This window comes from Platalea leucorodia (assembly GCF_965183815.1).
Source record: "Platalea leucorodia genome assembly, chromosome: Z".
Classification (NCBI taxonomy): domain Eukaryota; kingdom Metazoa; phylum Chordata; class Aves; order Pelecaniformes; family Threskiornithidae; genus Platalea; species Platalea leucorodia.
The window spans coordinates 28764109-28780113 of NC_138858.1; the positions used below are offsets into that span (position 1 = coordinate 28764109).

General features: G+C 42.0%; 1 protein-coding gene across 1 annotated transcript; it reads right to left on the minus strand.

Annotated features, from left to right (window-relative positions):
• Positions 1-5668: 5668 nt before the first annotated feature.
• Positions 5669-15080, minus strand: BTF3 (basic transcription factor 3). Its single transcript, XM_082337081.1, has 6 exons — positions 14952-15080; positions 14544-14612; positions 11521-11634; positions 11129-11330; positions 8564-8620; positions 5669-8018 (listed from the first exon to the last, which is right to left on the minus strand). The coding sequence occupies exons 2-6, from the start codon at positions 14610-14612 to the stop codon at positions 7972-7974; spliced, it is 489 nt and encodes a 162-aa protein (XP_082193207.1). The 5' UTR covers positions 14952-15080; the 3' UTR covers positions 5669-7971.
• Positions 15081-16005: the final 925 nt, after the last annotated feature.

Here is a 16005-nt window from a genome sequence, read left to right on the forward strand (position 1 = left end):
GATATTGTTAGGGGTTAGTCCTAGGAATGACGTCTGAATAGATCTTTCTGTTGAGGTTGATTTGTCACCAAATTAAGCTAGCAACTCTCCAGGCATACAGGACTGTAAAGCATGATGGTCAATCTTCAGCAGGTGAGCAGTGATGAAGCCAACCATGCACACAGAAATCAGTGGGGAAGGTTGCAGAGCTCACCAGAAAGGGAGATGTAAACTGGGCACAGCAACAAGGTGGATTACAGCTGTGGGACTGTGCTGTACAGCTCATCCTTCTCCTGAAAGAAGAAACCTAAGTAATCTCTGAATAATACCCTGCAAAAAAATCCTAATCTGCATTGTGGGGAATATTGTTTTGATCCATTATGTAAACCAACTGCACGTGCTCCTTTTTTAGCACCGAAATCAAAACATGGCAAATACAGCCACATGACATGCTTTTCATAGCCCACAAGTTTTTCTAGGACATCAGCATTTCTATTTCATAAACAGAAAATACAGCTTACAGGACAGTACAATTTTCACACAAATTCTAGTATATATCACTTACAAGTATTTCAGGAGGACCTATCATACCATCCAATGGCTTGACTCAACCTTTCTGTATTATTGTCAGCTAGAGGACACTGGGTGATGTGCAATCTGCAGGCAAACTTGATGTGCCAGCACTTAGCCAGGCTTCTAGCACAGCTGAAAAATGGGCACGGTCTGGCTAAACCCTATAAATCCCTGCATCCTGCATTTGTAGCCATTCAGCTACGCTTAGATTATCTTAAATGTTATAACCTAAAGGACTCAAAATGCAGTTGCTTCTGAAAATGAATTAGAAAACCAGCTTGCCTAGCTATTCTGCATCTGTGGTATAATGTCTGTCACAAGTACAGGGTAAGATCACAGGCATAACAACATTGCCATTGTCTCCAAAAAGGCCTTTGTTTAGAAGCGTTATGCTTTTCTGCTCACATCAAATGTGGAGGTTTCAAGAAGATCCACAGCCTCCCAGAAAATCTACTGGTGCATCCTTGAAGGCTCAAGTCTGCCTTGGAATTTAACCTACAGCCTGCTGACATAGTTTGTCTGTCAAATATACTGTATTTCCTGATGAAACCTGAGAGCTACAGAGATGGTACATAATTGAAAAAGCAAAAGTAAAAACAATTCCAGGTTTTGAAACAAATAATAGCGCTTCATTTTCAAGGTACAAATAACTAAAATAGGACAATGCTAAAATATGAGGAACAGATATAATGGGAGTAGAAGGTCGATTCTACAAATGCGAGTGCTGACACACTACAGCAGAATGACAACCCATCTAGTCTACAGTTCCTGACAGAGGTCAGCCCAGACACCAGTGCATACATGCACGAGGTCACATCTAAACAAGTCTGAATTTTATATGCTGGTGGAAGAAGATGACTCAGTGAATCCTGAGACCTGTAGGCTACTCCAGCTTCTACAAACAGTAAAAAACACACCAAAAAAATCTTAAAGATCATCACTGCCGGGTAGGAATTACTGGAGCATGAAATTCTGCAGATGTACACGGGGATTGTTTATCCAAATGCTGCCCCCAACCTATGCGAAAAGCAAAGCCCAGCTGCATAAGCTGGCTATGCTGGTTTCACGTTGTTTAGGAACTTCCCTAAACCAGAAAGAACTGCACCATCTCCTGATTCCTAACGCTAAGTGGTGCAAAGCAGCCAGAAGGGATATAAACAAATTTTAACATTAACTCCTCCCTGCTGCTTTGGACGCCAACTGTCCTAGGGACGAAAACTTGTAACAGACACCTCAAATCAATGACCCTGCCACTCTGCTGCCACAACTGTTCAATTTTTTCACTTCATCTCATTTTCAGTTTAGGTATGAATCCTACAAGCACTCATGTTCACGTAACTTTTACAGGATCAGGAGTCTTGATGTGGCAATTAATCACGGACTCTGCATATGAGTTTAGGCGAAGACGACGACAACAACGACGACAATGACACTTTATTTTTACAATCTATCCCTCTTATAATATGATCTAGTGTTCACGAGCAAGCAAAACCCATCTCATTGGCTACTGTCTTGTGTCCACGCGTCCCCTCAGTGTCGCCCATTGGTTCTTCAAGTCGGTGCACGCGAATTCCTCTTTCAGGGATGTACCCAATCTCATCCTTATTTTTCTGCCTCTAAGTTTCACAGACTTGTTTATAACAAGCCTCAAGGGCACAGCTGCATTCCTGCGAACCTGTTTGTAACAAGCCTCAAGGGCACAGCTGCATCTTGTCAAAGTCAAACACAATCTCATTTATTCCCACACCCTGAGGCAGTAGCTGTCTCTCACCATATGTTTACATAAGACTCATGCCTGATAGGGGCAGATGAATCCCTCAACTATAATGCAAAAAACTGTGGACTGACTGACCTGTATAGGTGAAGCCAAGCAATGTTAGAAATCAGCACAAATGCAGAAGTCCTTAAAACATAGCTGATCATAATAAATATTGTAAAAATGGTTCCTACCTACTCAAGTCTGCTCACTATGTATCACAGCCACGGTGGTCATGTAAGTGGCTGTAATGAGGCATTGCCACTTTTAACCTCTGCTAGTCTTGCAGAGGCAGCAATACTGAAGAGACAAGGAAGATCTTAATCACCACATGCATTACTAACATCATTCTACTGTGACTGCCAGTTACACTCAGCTGGTGTGTAATGCCACAGATAATGTCAAACACTAATGTCACAGATCTAGCAGAGATTGTGGCCCACACAACCAGCTTTACATTACCTTCGTTCTGCACAGTCACAAAAGTGCAAGAAGCCCTCCTGGATCTCAGCTGGCTCCTTAAAGGTGGCAGTCTTACTTGTGCATATTTATTAGGAACTCATTGCAAAACAGCAGCCCACAAAATGCTGCTGCTGAGAGAAGATCTGACCCTCAAGCCATACTCAGTCACGCCTCTGCCATTGCCTGATGCGGTTGCTGGTACTAACAGGGAAGTACAGCAGGACTGGTCGCAGTTCCTGGAACTGTGGCTTAAACCCCGAGTTCCTCCTGTTTCAATAGATACTTCCAACACCTTCAAATTTTGCTTAATCTTATTGCAACATTTTAAACCCAGCGATAATAAGCACATGCAAACATATGCCCGCGAAGCAGGAGACTGCTCAGGTATACAACGCTGTATACCTGAGATTCCAGCACAAGCCCACTAGACATTATTAACTCAGTTGCAGCTCCATAAACAACTGTAAAAGTCTCAAACCAAAGAAAATAAGAGCTGTTTAACTCAACTCCAGGTGTCTTCTAAAAACTGGGAGAGTAGGGCACAACGCACATCTACGTTTTTCCAGTACCCCCCCAAAAAAAACAAAACACCAAAAACCACTACGCAACAGAAATGTAGAATAGGGATTTCAAGTGCAGCAGATACTTCCACCATTACCTGCCAGTATCCTGCATAGCACATCAAATCCCTGACTGTGTGAGAAAAGTGTTGCAAATGTTGGTTATGGGATAGCAAAAGCAAAAGCACTGTGTTGCATGATCAAACTGACCTTCAAACAGCCCAGGATCTGAATAGCAGTAAGATGGCCTACAATTCTGCCTTCCACCTACATAAGAAATAATAGACATCCACTATAAGAATAATGGTTAGTGCTTATACCATTACAACATTAATTAACCTATGATTTGTTCAGATTCATTAGTAATGCAAAAGGTTGGGCTGTAACTCATCTGTAAAAGTATTATTAATCCTTGCACTACACAAACATTGTTACAATGGCTTTTTCATTGCCAGGATACCTTCACTGCAATATAAAGGCAATACACAAGTTGCATCTGCTAAATCTATTTCTCACAAAAAAAAAAACCCAGATTATAGCAAGACAGTACAGTAACAGTATTACACAAGCTGTCTTCCTTCTATTTAGTAACATTATTCTCTAACAATAATCCATGCATGAAGTGAAGGCAGAATATTAACAGAGCAATGAAAGACTTTCATTATGAGACTGCAAGTAGCTTATGCTACCAGGAAACCCCAGCTTGAAGTTGATTAGAATACACAGAAATAGTTATACTCCTGGTTGTCAGAGCTTCTCGATGCATCCACTTTTTATCCATCTTTAAAGATATTGAGTTTGACTCACAGTCAAACTAATCATGATACTCCCTCATGCTACAGACTGTTCCCCTTAGCTACAGAAGGTTGGCTCAGCTGCACTGTCAGCTCCTTTTCTGTAAAAAAGACTTCCTCCCAGCGTCCGATCTCTGTTATAGGTCAGGATCTTTCAACTACCACATCCAATGGAAAACATTTTCAGCAGCTCTCACAGATTGCTAGATGTGGCTGAAACTATAGATCTGAAAAGGAACAAAGAATAGCTTATAAAAATCAGGAGTCACGTTGCATATTATTTATGTAAACCCAAGACATGTTGAGTACTTGTTAATATTTTAAAATACCTAGTTTTAAAGTCTCTCTTCTTTACATATACCATCATCTTGCCAGTCACTTCAGGCTGTAATCTAGTAATCAACACAGACTTCCCTGTAGGCCTCCCTTTCTGTGCTGAATATTAATTCTCTAGCTTCATAACTTGTTTGAATCCATTCTCACAAACAGGATTATCAACCAGCTTCCATGTTCTGGCCTCTCAAGCATTCCCCCCCCACCTCCCCTGAAAAAATGCTAGCCTCCCCCACTCACCTCCCACCAGTTGTAACACTCACGCACACGAGCTTCTTTCCTAGCCACTGTTTGGGTCACATCTTGGTTCAATTCTTCCACTGCCTCTGACAACAAATACAAGCTATTCCCTTAATCTCAAATGTCTTCTGTTACTTTATCTGTACCATAATCTGACATTTAAATTTTCAGCAGGTTAGGGAAGGTGAAATGTCTATATGATTTTCCACACACAAAACACATTATTAGCACAAAACTTCACAGAAATAAGTTGGAACTACATGAGCTTCCCTCATACCCCCAGCAAATCAACAAAATAAGATACTCGAGTATTGATTTGGTATTTGAGGTACTAAGCTGTGAACATTTTAAACAAACTCAAGTGATCTTCCTTGGTCACGTATGTTAAATACGCACTACTAATTATGAGAAATTCTCACTGGGAACATTTCCTAAGAGACACAACCTCAAACTCACAACACTTTAAAAAAAAAAAAATCCAATCTGTCATAACTCAGGACGCCTTCTAGAGCTTTAAAAACAATGTTCTTTTACAACCATAGTAGGGAGCTTTTTAATTTTTATATATGCACACACATTAGCTTAATAAAATATAGTTTCACCATCTTCCAAAAGGATTTTAATTTTTTAATTAGAATATACTAATTTTAAACCAGAGCAAGCCCTTAAAGCATGAGGTTAACAATTATGAAGATATTTCTAAAAATCTGTTGCAAAAATGATGAAAAAAAAAATCTCACTAGTACCCACTACTTTATTGGAGTCAAGCTGTTACAAAGTTTGATGTGACAGAACCAGAACATTCCCTTAGCTTTTTAAAAATAAAAAGCTCAAACAAACCTTTGTTTCAATAGAAATGCAGGCATCTGGTTTCGTTTCTCCATTGTCCAAGATATTTGGAATGGAGATACGAAGCCATTTTCCTTAAGCAAGACCACAGATGTGAATCCGTAATGGCATAATTACAGTATGGTAACATAGAAGTTCAAGCTAATGAGAAACACTGACAGAAATATTTTCAGTTTCTAGCAGTTAATGACAGACCAGGAAGACCATAACCAAGCTCACTACTAAGGGAAAATAATCACAGCGTTGAGTCCAGGATTGAGCATTTAAGTGTTAGACATGAAGACTACTATAAAATTCCAACAAGAGAACTACTTCCATTTAGAATCTGTTGTAATTAAGAACACATTTTGATCGTATCTTGATCCTCAGTCACAGTCTGGGGATGCAGAGATATGCCAGTATTTCCTGATTGGGAGCATACCTAGCAAGTAGACTTCCACAGACACGTCACCTGGCTGCTGATAAGCAGGATTAGCATTATTTTGCATTTCAAAGATACTGTTTTAGCAAGGATCTTATTTTTTAAGCGCTGGGTAAGTCCGTTCATGGGGAAAAGGCTAACACTGCCTAGATCGTCTAAGCAAGACACTAAGTCACTTCATGAGACAGAAACCAGTAGGAAACACTTCACAAGCAAGGGCTACTGTGGCTTAAAGGAAGTACTTCTGAGGACTTAGATATCTGAATCACAGAATGGGCAACACGCTTATTGATTTCTCAAAAAAAATCAGCACACATTTATTGACTTGACAAGTCACAGGAAGTGTGGTAAACAACTGTGTAGAATTTGGTTTTCACCTTTTACAGGACAATTAGCTTAAAGTCACCACCCTCATTTCAAAACCCAAGTTTGCATAGTTTAGTTTTTCTACCTTATTGCTGCAATTCAGTGAAAGCACTTTTTTATTTGAATTAATTCAATGCTAAAAGTGTAATTTACTAATAAAGTACTTGCAAACTGAGACAAGTAAAACTGAAATTGTTACTATGAGTTCTTGCACCTGACTTCAGCCATGTCATGCTCACATCAGGCTGCTGCCTTACCTCAAACCACAGGAGCCGCACAGCTTGAACAAGTTCCTCCAGTGTTTCCCAACAGCAGTGAGTTACACCATGACAAACGTGCTTGGCAAGTCAGACACAGCCCCACCTTTTCCCAGGCACAAGGAGAACTTTATGTTATGGCTGTAGCAAAGTTTTACCCTGAATTTTATCCCACACAAGTCAGGATGAATTTCCACTTCCAGAAGTATTTGCTCTAGATACAACCTTAGAAGGCTGGTAGTTGAGTGCTCTTCTATCCTAGGTTAGCTTCTGTTATGGAAGCAATCTGATCTATCATTAACACCAAAGACTCCCAAACATGAAGTTTAGCCCCCACCCCTGGAAGCTCCAGCTATGCAAAGGTCAGACCAGAATTTGAAAAGTCTTCCTTTTGCCCAAAACACAAGTTCTCTTTTTCTCTGGAACACACAAAAGCAATAGAAAGAACGTATTCCTGAAACATTCAAATATAATTATTAGTTAATAGAGCTGAAGATGCTAAATACAAACTTCATTAAAAGCCATCATCAAGTCTATTAAGGATTTTTCCCCTTCCTATACTTCATTCCCCCACATAATTGACATTTTCAGGTAAGTAATATCGAAATACTGGGAAAGTATTATTTGACTCATTAAATAGGTATACCCTGGAAATATCTACTAAACACTCCCTGAAGATAAAAATTTAACCTTAGTATCTATTTCCCTCAAGATGCCAACAGCTTGCAACTGTTTTTCAAGGCCAAGCAACGTTCTCTCTCAACTTGCACATTTTATGTTATATTAAACCACCAATAATTATTTCTAGAACACAGATCTATTTCTTAAGTTCAGATTACAATGTGACTTAGAGCCTATGTAGCTCCCACCTGCAAATACTGGGAATTCACTAATTAAGTCTAAAATGCTCCATTATGCACAGAAAAAAATTTTTAGGAGCCATTTTCTACCATAGCAAAAGGAAGATGCTCTGCAGAAAAGCAAGACCTTTTATGATTATTTAGTATTTATGGCAAATTTTTCTTCCCTGCTTTTCTGACAAGAAGCCACACCAGAAAGTTTATTTTATATTTTTATTGTATGCCAAAGTTCATTAAAGATGGGGTTTTGCTTGTATACAAGTTACTCAAAAATTGTGTCTAGGCAGAGATTCATTAGCAATCTGACTTATTTCAAAGCATAGGTTTGTTCAATCAGGCCACAAAAATAATATTGTGTACAAGCAGTAACTAAAGAGCTGCAGTTTCAAGGAATTTCCAAATATCACAGATCTTGAGATCTCATCAGGAAATAAAAATAAAATCAAAGCAGTCACAATAGAAAATAGCAGCTCCATGTAGCTTTTTCAAGTTTTAACTTTATTCAGAAAGTGACACTTAGTTCAGTTTGCCTCATTCTTTGAAGCTTCATCGAAGTTTTCAACAAGATCTAGAAAAAGAAGAACGTTGAAATTAAAGTTTGACCCACTTTCGCTTTGCCAAACGTTTTAGGTTTTGTTTGTTTTTTTGTTTTGTTTTGTTTTTTTCCAAGGTTCATATCAAGTCCTTATAACATAAAAAACTTTCAGCTTATAAAATACAGACCAAATAACTTAAGAGCTTCATGGTTAATTCTTCTTGCTCAACCAAGTAAGTTTTAGATGGTTCATTATAAAGCACAATTCTAAGAGCATTTAACTTCACTATACCCACAACTGGACAAAGTGAGAAAGTAGTTTCTTCCCACCCTTCTTACTGAATATTAAATAATTACCTTAGCCATAGCTATTATTTCTACACAGGACAAAAATGCTAACTCAAACCAACAGTCCATCTAAGCCTCTCATGGTGTCCAAAAACAACAAAATAACCTGCCCACAGAAATTCTGTGACAGTGAGTTAAAACTCTTACCATCCTTGGCCCAATCTTATGCTACACATGTTATCTCTCAGCAAAATTCACTTCCTTTTCCTCCACTGCATGCTTGTTCTTACCTGGAACTTCATCGTCGTCATCTTCCCCAGTAGCAAGTGGTGCTTTTCCATCCACAGCTGCAAGAGCAAGTAGTTCAAAAGCATCAGTCAAGTTCACCATAGCCATCTTGACTAGTTGTTTTGCTTTGTGTTTTTTGAAAACATTATCAGTCTGAGCTAAACTGCAATGTGTTACCCAGTTCCCCTGCTGAATAAAAATCTTCAACTAACCAAGGAAGTTCACATTCCCTTTGTTACTGATAATGCTCAAACAGCTCAGCCGGGAAACGAGAAGATGCCTGCTAAACCAGTTTACTGGTCACCATCTTGTATCTAGGTATATTGAGTGCCTTGCACGGTAATCCTTTTCAGCTACAAGTGCAGAGACCGATTTTACCAATTTCCCTTAAAACCAGCTTGGTTTATTGACTACTCAGCGTTTCTCAAGATTTATGTATTTTACATCAGCAAGTTCTAAGGAAAAGAAAGTTTTTTATGATCCTAGGCCTTCAATGAAAACTAAGGTATACTTGTAAGGCTGGAGGCACACACATGACTAGAGGTGCTTAAAGATACTATTGTTCCCTGGCAAAGTCAGAAGAATATGGAACTGGATGCACAACTTTACACTTAGGTCATTGAGGTAACCATGTGTTCTGGTCCGCATCCCTGCTGACTCAGTAATTTCTTAACCATTCCCATTGTATTTGCTAGAGCTAGTGAGACTTAACCATCTCCACTGTAGCAGACCAATGAGCATCTCTGAAACCACGGCAGTATAACACTAAGAATAGATATCTCAGGTCCCTGGATGCCTGTGCCACTACTTTTACTGCTATTCTTGGCTGTACTACCAAGGGTAAGCTGTCTCATACTCTCTATCACCTTAGTTTTATCCTAATTAATCCTTCTCAGATTTCAAGAAAAGCATGAGGAAAGATGGGTTCCTACTAGACCTGTGCCCTGATTTATAGAGAGCCAAAACAGATGAACACATAAACTTTGGTCTGAAAGGGCTTAGGACAAGGTCACTGCTAATCCTCCTTTTGTTTCTTAACAGCAGAGAGCTGTTACAGCTGAAGTGCATCGTAGTGTCAAATATGACATTTTAAAAGCAAACTATGTTATTTCCTCCTAAATTGTCTGCATTCTCTCTCATCCTCCAGACCAGACTAAGTTTACTTTAGCACCTGCAAATGCAATCATCACAGACACTTCACTCTTCGATGTCAGGCTTCCAAATCTAGCAGACAAAGCTGAATGGAAAGTTTTGTGCAACTACTTTGGCATCCACCCAAAGTGGAAAGGAATAGCCATTTACTAGGTCATACAAAGCAAGCACTTTAAACAAGCTTCCCTAATATTAAAACTGCACGATTTAGCTTATCCAGAATATACGCACCTTGTTATGAGAAGAGAGATCTTAGACGATCATTTTAAATCCTGCAAGTTTTTTTTCTTTCAGGCCCTACTACTACCACAAGGAAGCCACAGAGGTGACATTAGAAAGGAAGGACCTGAGCTCCATGAGGAAAGAAGCAGTTTACCCCACCTCCTGAAGACTTCTAGCAAGATTTTTTCAGTGGGAAGTTGACAGGGAGGGAAGTATCATCAACTTTAGGAATGGAAATAGAGGCTGTCTTGTTGGCAGCAAAGCACAGGAAGGAAAAAAAAAAAAAATGTAACAATCAAGTTCAGAACTACCAGAAACTGGACACAATGATATGCTTGTTCCATTTTCTCTGTATTTAGGATGTTCTGTACCTTGGAAGGAATGAGCTTAAGATATTTCAGAGAAGTCGGAAGACCGTACATACAGGACATGAGGAATGTTCCGAGCGTCAACAAGCCTGTCTTTCACTCCCAATTCTCACCCTGTAGCGGCAGAACCTTTTCCAAACATCACATACGTAAGTCCCTCCTCTACTTTTCCCACACAGTTTTAGGAAGAACAAGTGTTCATGTTCTTCTACTAATTTAAGGATGGAATAGGAAGTTGGTGTGTCTTGCTCAATGCTCATGCCAGTCCTGTTCTCTACACTGTTCTATACACACAGAAACTATAACGTACTTCCTTACAAATCCTGTGTAATTCCCTCCTAACTATCAAAAAGCCCGTGCAAGGAATACCTACACCACACCTGTGAGGCACAAAAGCAATTGCAAGACTTCTGTCCTCAAGTCTCTTTCCCCATTATTTATTTTTCCATTCAAAGTGTCAAAACAGACATACTCAAAGTTTATCTTTAAAACCTAGCTCTTCAAGAGTTAACTCACCTACCTAGCTTTAATGAATGAGGTATGTAAAAATATGGTAGCCACATCAAGTAAACTACCATGAAATCAAGTTTGGCTACAGCTTTCCAGTCCTAGACCAGCTGCAGGATATACTGACAGGTGCCTCTGCTTTAGTTGGTTATACTCCTCATTGGATTTGAGCTATAAATAAGATCTAAGAGTTCCATTTCTTTACAAGCATTTTATAATATGCTTGCAGACGGCAAGAGTGCACTGAATTTCACTGCTGCTATACAAATAAGTCTCATGTCAGCTGCCAACATGAAATGCATTCAAGTTTCAACTTACGTTGCTTGGGTAGAGCTTCTGCCAATCTCCTCAGGCTGGTCAGACTGTCAGCTCCGAGCTGATTTAAGATGCTAGGAAGCATTTCTGTCAGCTGCTTTGTCTCAGCATGGCCAGTCACAGTGAAAGTGTTAGCAGCCAAAGATGCCTGAACTTTAGGGTTATTGAAGTGAATGACTGTTCCTTGGTTGGTAAACATATTTACCTGCAAGAAAAAAATTCAGTATTTGAAGCAGTTAAGCAAGATTTTTCAATTTAACAGGAAATTGAAGTTCTTAAAGAAAGACCTACTGATAATTTACAGACAAGTTTAGGATGTTACTCACCAAGAAATTGATTTTGATACATTTTAAATTTCTATATAGAAAAGTATTTTTTCCCTTTGAAGCAATTACCTCTTCAATTCCAGAAATATTGTTGACTCCCAGTTTCTTCAAAGAAAACTGAAGTTTTTTGTCATCTGCTGTAGCTGTTCTATGGACAACCTTCTTCTTTCTGCGGGCAGTACCCTTTTGGGGGTGGGGGGAAAAGGTTACAAATTAATACTTAAGTAGTTCTTCACAAACTTTAATCCTCAGGGACGTATAACTACTCTGCAGCCATCTACAAATCAACTTAACATACAAAGTTCTGCTTCTGTGTCACAGTGCACACAACCCCACCCCTCCAACTGCACTGCAGCAGTCTTTCCATTGCTACAAGGCAAGCTTTGCATGTCTGTGAGAAGTGTGAGGTTTCAGAAAGCAATGCACCAGAGAACACTTATTCTACAATGCTTATGGGGATCCTGCAGCATCTTAGAAAAGAAAATTTTCAAGTTTACCCTTATCTGTTATCATAGGCATAAAACTGAAGAATGAGCAGAGTTTTAGGTAATTTCTGAAGCTTATGCATTTTTCCTTAGATCACCTCTCTTAAATTGCAGCCAAATTTTTATAATAGTCAGAGGCCATAAAGTTATCAACACATTAACAAATGAATATGAGAAAACTCTAAATACTCAATTTTTATTCCAAACAGACATCTCCCATCTGATGGGCTTACACACACATATTTGAAGAACACTTATTTTCCCAAAATATTTTATAAACATGTTTTTAAAAAATACTTCTACGTATTATTCCAGACCACCCCTGTTTAGAAAGTAAAATAAGCAAAGGTTAAGTTCCCCTACAGACACAGAGCTCTAGATTTCTCCAGGGAAATAACTGTCCCATATTAGAAGATATCTATACCTATGAAAAAGCAGAAAGTGTCATTCTATACTCCCTTGCACAATCGTAAGGCTTCAGTGAAATCTGACATAAAATGTCCAGGAACAGGTGAAACTTAAGCTCCTTTTTGACACACTGTAACTACTAATCTAAGTCCTCCTACTCCAGTTGCCCATCTGCCACATGCTAGCAATAAGAATGTGTTGCTGCCCAGCTGTATAAATGGCTGCCATACCTTTTGAGTTAACTGGTAGAAGTTAGAAAACCGGCTGGACACTAACATATAATCTGGTTACAAACAATGAGGAATGTTAATGACAAATTCACATGAAACTAACACTTGGAAGACTACAGCTCAAAAGTTTAGTCATTTGTCTAGAAAGCTTGATATTCATTCCCTGCTACTGTCAGGTCAGCACACAGAGCCATTTGAAAACTACTAATATAATAGAACTGGCTTCATTTTAGTACCTTGACTACTCAGGAATTGAGCTACATAAGGTACACATGAAGTCTCTCTGGACAAAAGACCTCTCAATAAATTTCAAAATAATGTTTTGAATCAAAGGCTATGTAGGAACATGTACTTCCTTTTTACCCATATTAAACATAGATATCCAGCTTCAGATAATTTGAGTTTAATTTAAACAAACAGCTGTTGCTTTCATCTCCACAGATTTAAGCTTCTAAAAATTACAGGTTTTTACTAATCAAATTCTATCGTGATCATGCTGAGACATGCTGTTCACACCCCTTTACCTCTATATTAAAGAGGAGGGGGTAAAGCAGGCCACCGATGGAATACTACAGACTCATCTGCCACTCCTCTAAAAAGGTTTGGAAGAAGAGCCATGACATTTACCTGTAGCGATATTCTACACAAAAATCTCAAATTTCACCTAACAAAGTACTACAATAGTCCTGCACCTAAACATAATATTTAGCTTATTTGTAAGATCTGCAGCATTGCAACATCATGAAAAATCTTCCAGCAGAGGCAATGTGCAACCTTTTCTCACAAAGACAAGTGACTCTTCCCCCTTTGCCCCCTCCACACCCATCTCAATTTATACGGCGGCAACGCCATAAAGAATCCCAGTAATAATTTCCAGTTATCTAACAAATTAAAAACGTCAAGTTCAGGCATTCAAAGTATTTCACAAGCCAATTTTGAAACTGAATGACAGCATCACGTGCGTATTTTAAGCTTTGCTTAATGTCTCGAAAAGACCTGTATGAACCAGAGAGCTGCAAGAGCTGTTATCTGAATGCATGATCTCATGTGACAAACACTAAAAGCCGCTATAGTCAATACACACGCGCTGTTAACACGCACACAATCATCAATCTAATACAGCAGTTCTCTGCTTAACTAGTAACCCATGCAAAGAATACGCAAAATCACCAAGCCAGTTCATTACTACATTAACCCTGATTTAAGGCTGCCTAAATCTCCAGCTAAAGGAAAAAAAAATTCAACACAGGAATGAAAGTTCCTGGAAATGCTGTCAGCAAGAGTTCTGTTGAATAGTTTGTATGCTAAAATATTGTGTGTACACATCCCCAGGTATAAAAAAAATCACTAACAAATTCTTGCCTGAAAACTGACACTGTAATTAAAATGTTTACTAGCATATGATTATATTCAACATACTTTTTTATTTTCAGATTATAAGTACTCCCATAGCTACATATATTCAGATGTTGCAATAAAATAAGGTCTTCTGAGCATGTTACTCTACAATTACAAGAGTATGACAAGTACAGAATTTCCAGCTTTGTCCTAAAAGGCAAACGCACAGCCATGAGCATCTTAAAGATTTGTGACGAGAGTCTGGAACGTAACCCTCTATAATCTGTTACGAAAACTATACCCGAGCTCACTTGCTGTAAGGTCTACTCACTTCAAATCCTACATGCATTCTAAAACAGCCGATACAAGACTACAGGCTGCAGGTGTGCTGTAAAATACAATAACAAACCCAAACAGAAAATGCTGGAGGTTCAGCTACTACGTACTGCTTCTATCGAACTGACTCTAGAGATCCCTGCGGCAGCACAGCCTCCCCTGACGACAAACCAAGCCAAGACGAGAGTCCTTCGGGCTGCTTCCCATCCCAGTTTTCGGGACGCCTGGTGCTAGGTTTGGTGTGCGTGCAGAAGCACACGCAGTCCCCAGGGCAGGGTGGGGAGGCGGCTCCTACCTTGCCACCGATGCGCACTTGGGCCTGCAGCTTGGCGAGCTTTTCTTGGTTCATGATTGTTTCTTTCATCTGCGGAGACAACAAGAGCGCCCATGGAAGGCGGGTCAGGCGGCAGCCGGCGGCGGGACGGGCAGCAGGGCGGGTGGGCGCAAGGGGCTCGGCCACCACCCCTCACTGCACACCTCCGCACGCCCTTCCCCGCATGGGAGCTCCCCAGCCCCGCCGCCGGGGCGGGAAGGGGTCTGCCGGCGCGCAGGGCCGCGGAAGCGAGGCGAGGTGAGGCCGGGCTCCCCTCAGGCCCAGCCCGTAACCGCCTTCCCTTCCCCCAACCGCCACCGATCCACAGCTCCCAGCCGCGCAACAACCTCCTCCCAGCGCTCCCAGCGCCCCCCGCCGCCCCGTCCGTACCTTCCCGGGGCGGGAGCGGCGGCGCCGGAACGGGAGCGAAGCGGGGGCAAGGCGAGGGCCGCGGGCGGGGCGCCCAACCGGCAGCAGCACGCGGAGCGGAGCGAGATGGCGGCCGGAAGGAAGGCAGCCCGCGCCGCACCGCGCATGCGCCGCTGCCCGGGCCGGCAGGGGGCGCCCCTCAGCCGCGGCGGGGCGGGGCGGAGCCTCCTCCCAGGGGGGCGGGGCCGCCGCGCCGCGTTATCACCGCGGCCCCGGCGGGGCCCCGGCCCGGGCCCCGCCCCCACGCCCTTCGCTCTGCGGGGCGCGGCCTCCTTCCCCTCCGTCCCCACATCCCCGCTGCTCGCAGCCCCCTGCCGCGGACGGGCCCGTCCCCGGTCTGGCATTATCTGTGTCATTTTCTTCTTCCTCGAGCACACGTCAGCGTCGTGTGTTCTTGCTCGTGTGACGCAAACCTCCTCCTCTTCCCCGTGCCGTGATTTTTCTTCTCCCAGCTGCCCCCCCCCCCGCGCCTCTCCCCCTTGCCCCCGCCGCCCGCCCCGCGGGGTGGCTGTGGGGTGAAGCTGCCCTGCCCCCGGCCGCCCTTGGCAGGGCCCAGCCGCTGAGGCTCTTTCCTTCTCCGCGGGGCTATCCGTCACCGCCTCCCGCGTGGCAGTTCTTGCCGCCTTTTACTTCCCTTCCATCTCGGGTGGTTTGTGCGTTGGCTTTGCGTCCTCCCTTACGTGACCGGGCTCCCCTGCGCAGCTGCTTTCGGCCGGCCGTGGAACACCCCCTGCCCGCGCACCCCGCTTCTCCCAGGGCTGAACGTCCCTGCAGCGGTGTCTTCCGTCACCGAGGTGTTAACATGCCCCTTTCCCATACTGGCTGTCTTTGTCCTACCTGAATCCTGTTCCGAGAACCAAATGCACACCTCCAAGGCCCTAACTCAGGCAGTTGCCGCTGCATTTGAGTATTTGTGAACCCTGTTCCTCAGCCTGTGTTCCTCAGGGCAGAGATCTCTAGATTCACGGTCTACAATTTCAGTCCTCTGCAGGTTTACTAATGTGTTTCGGCTTGC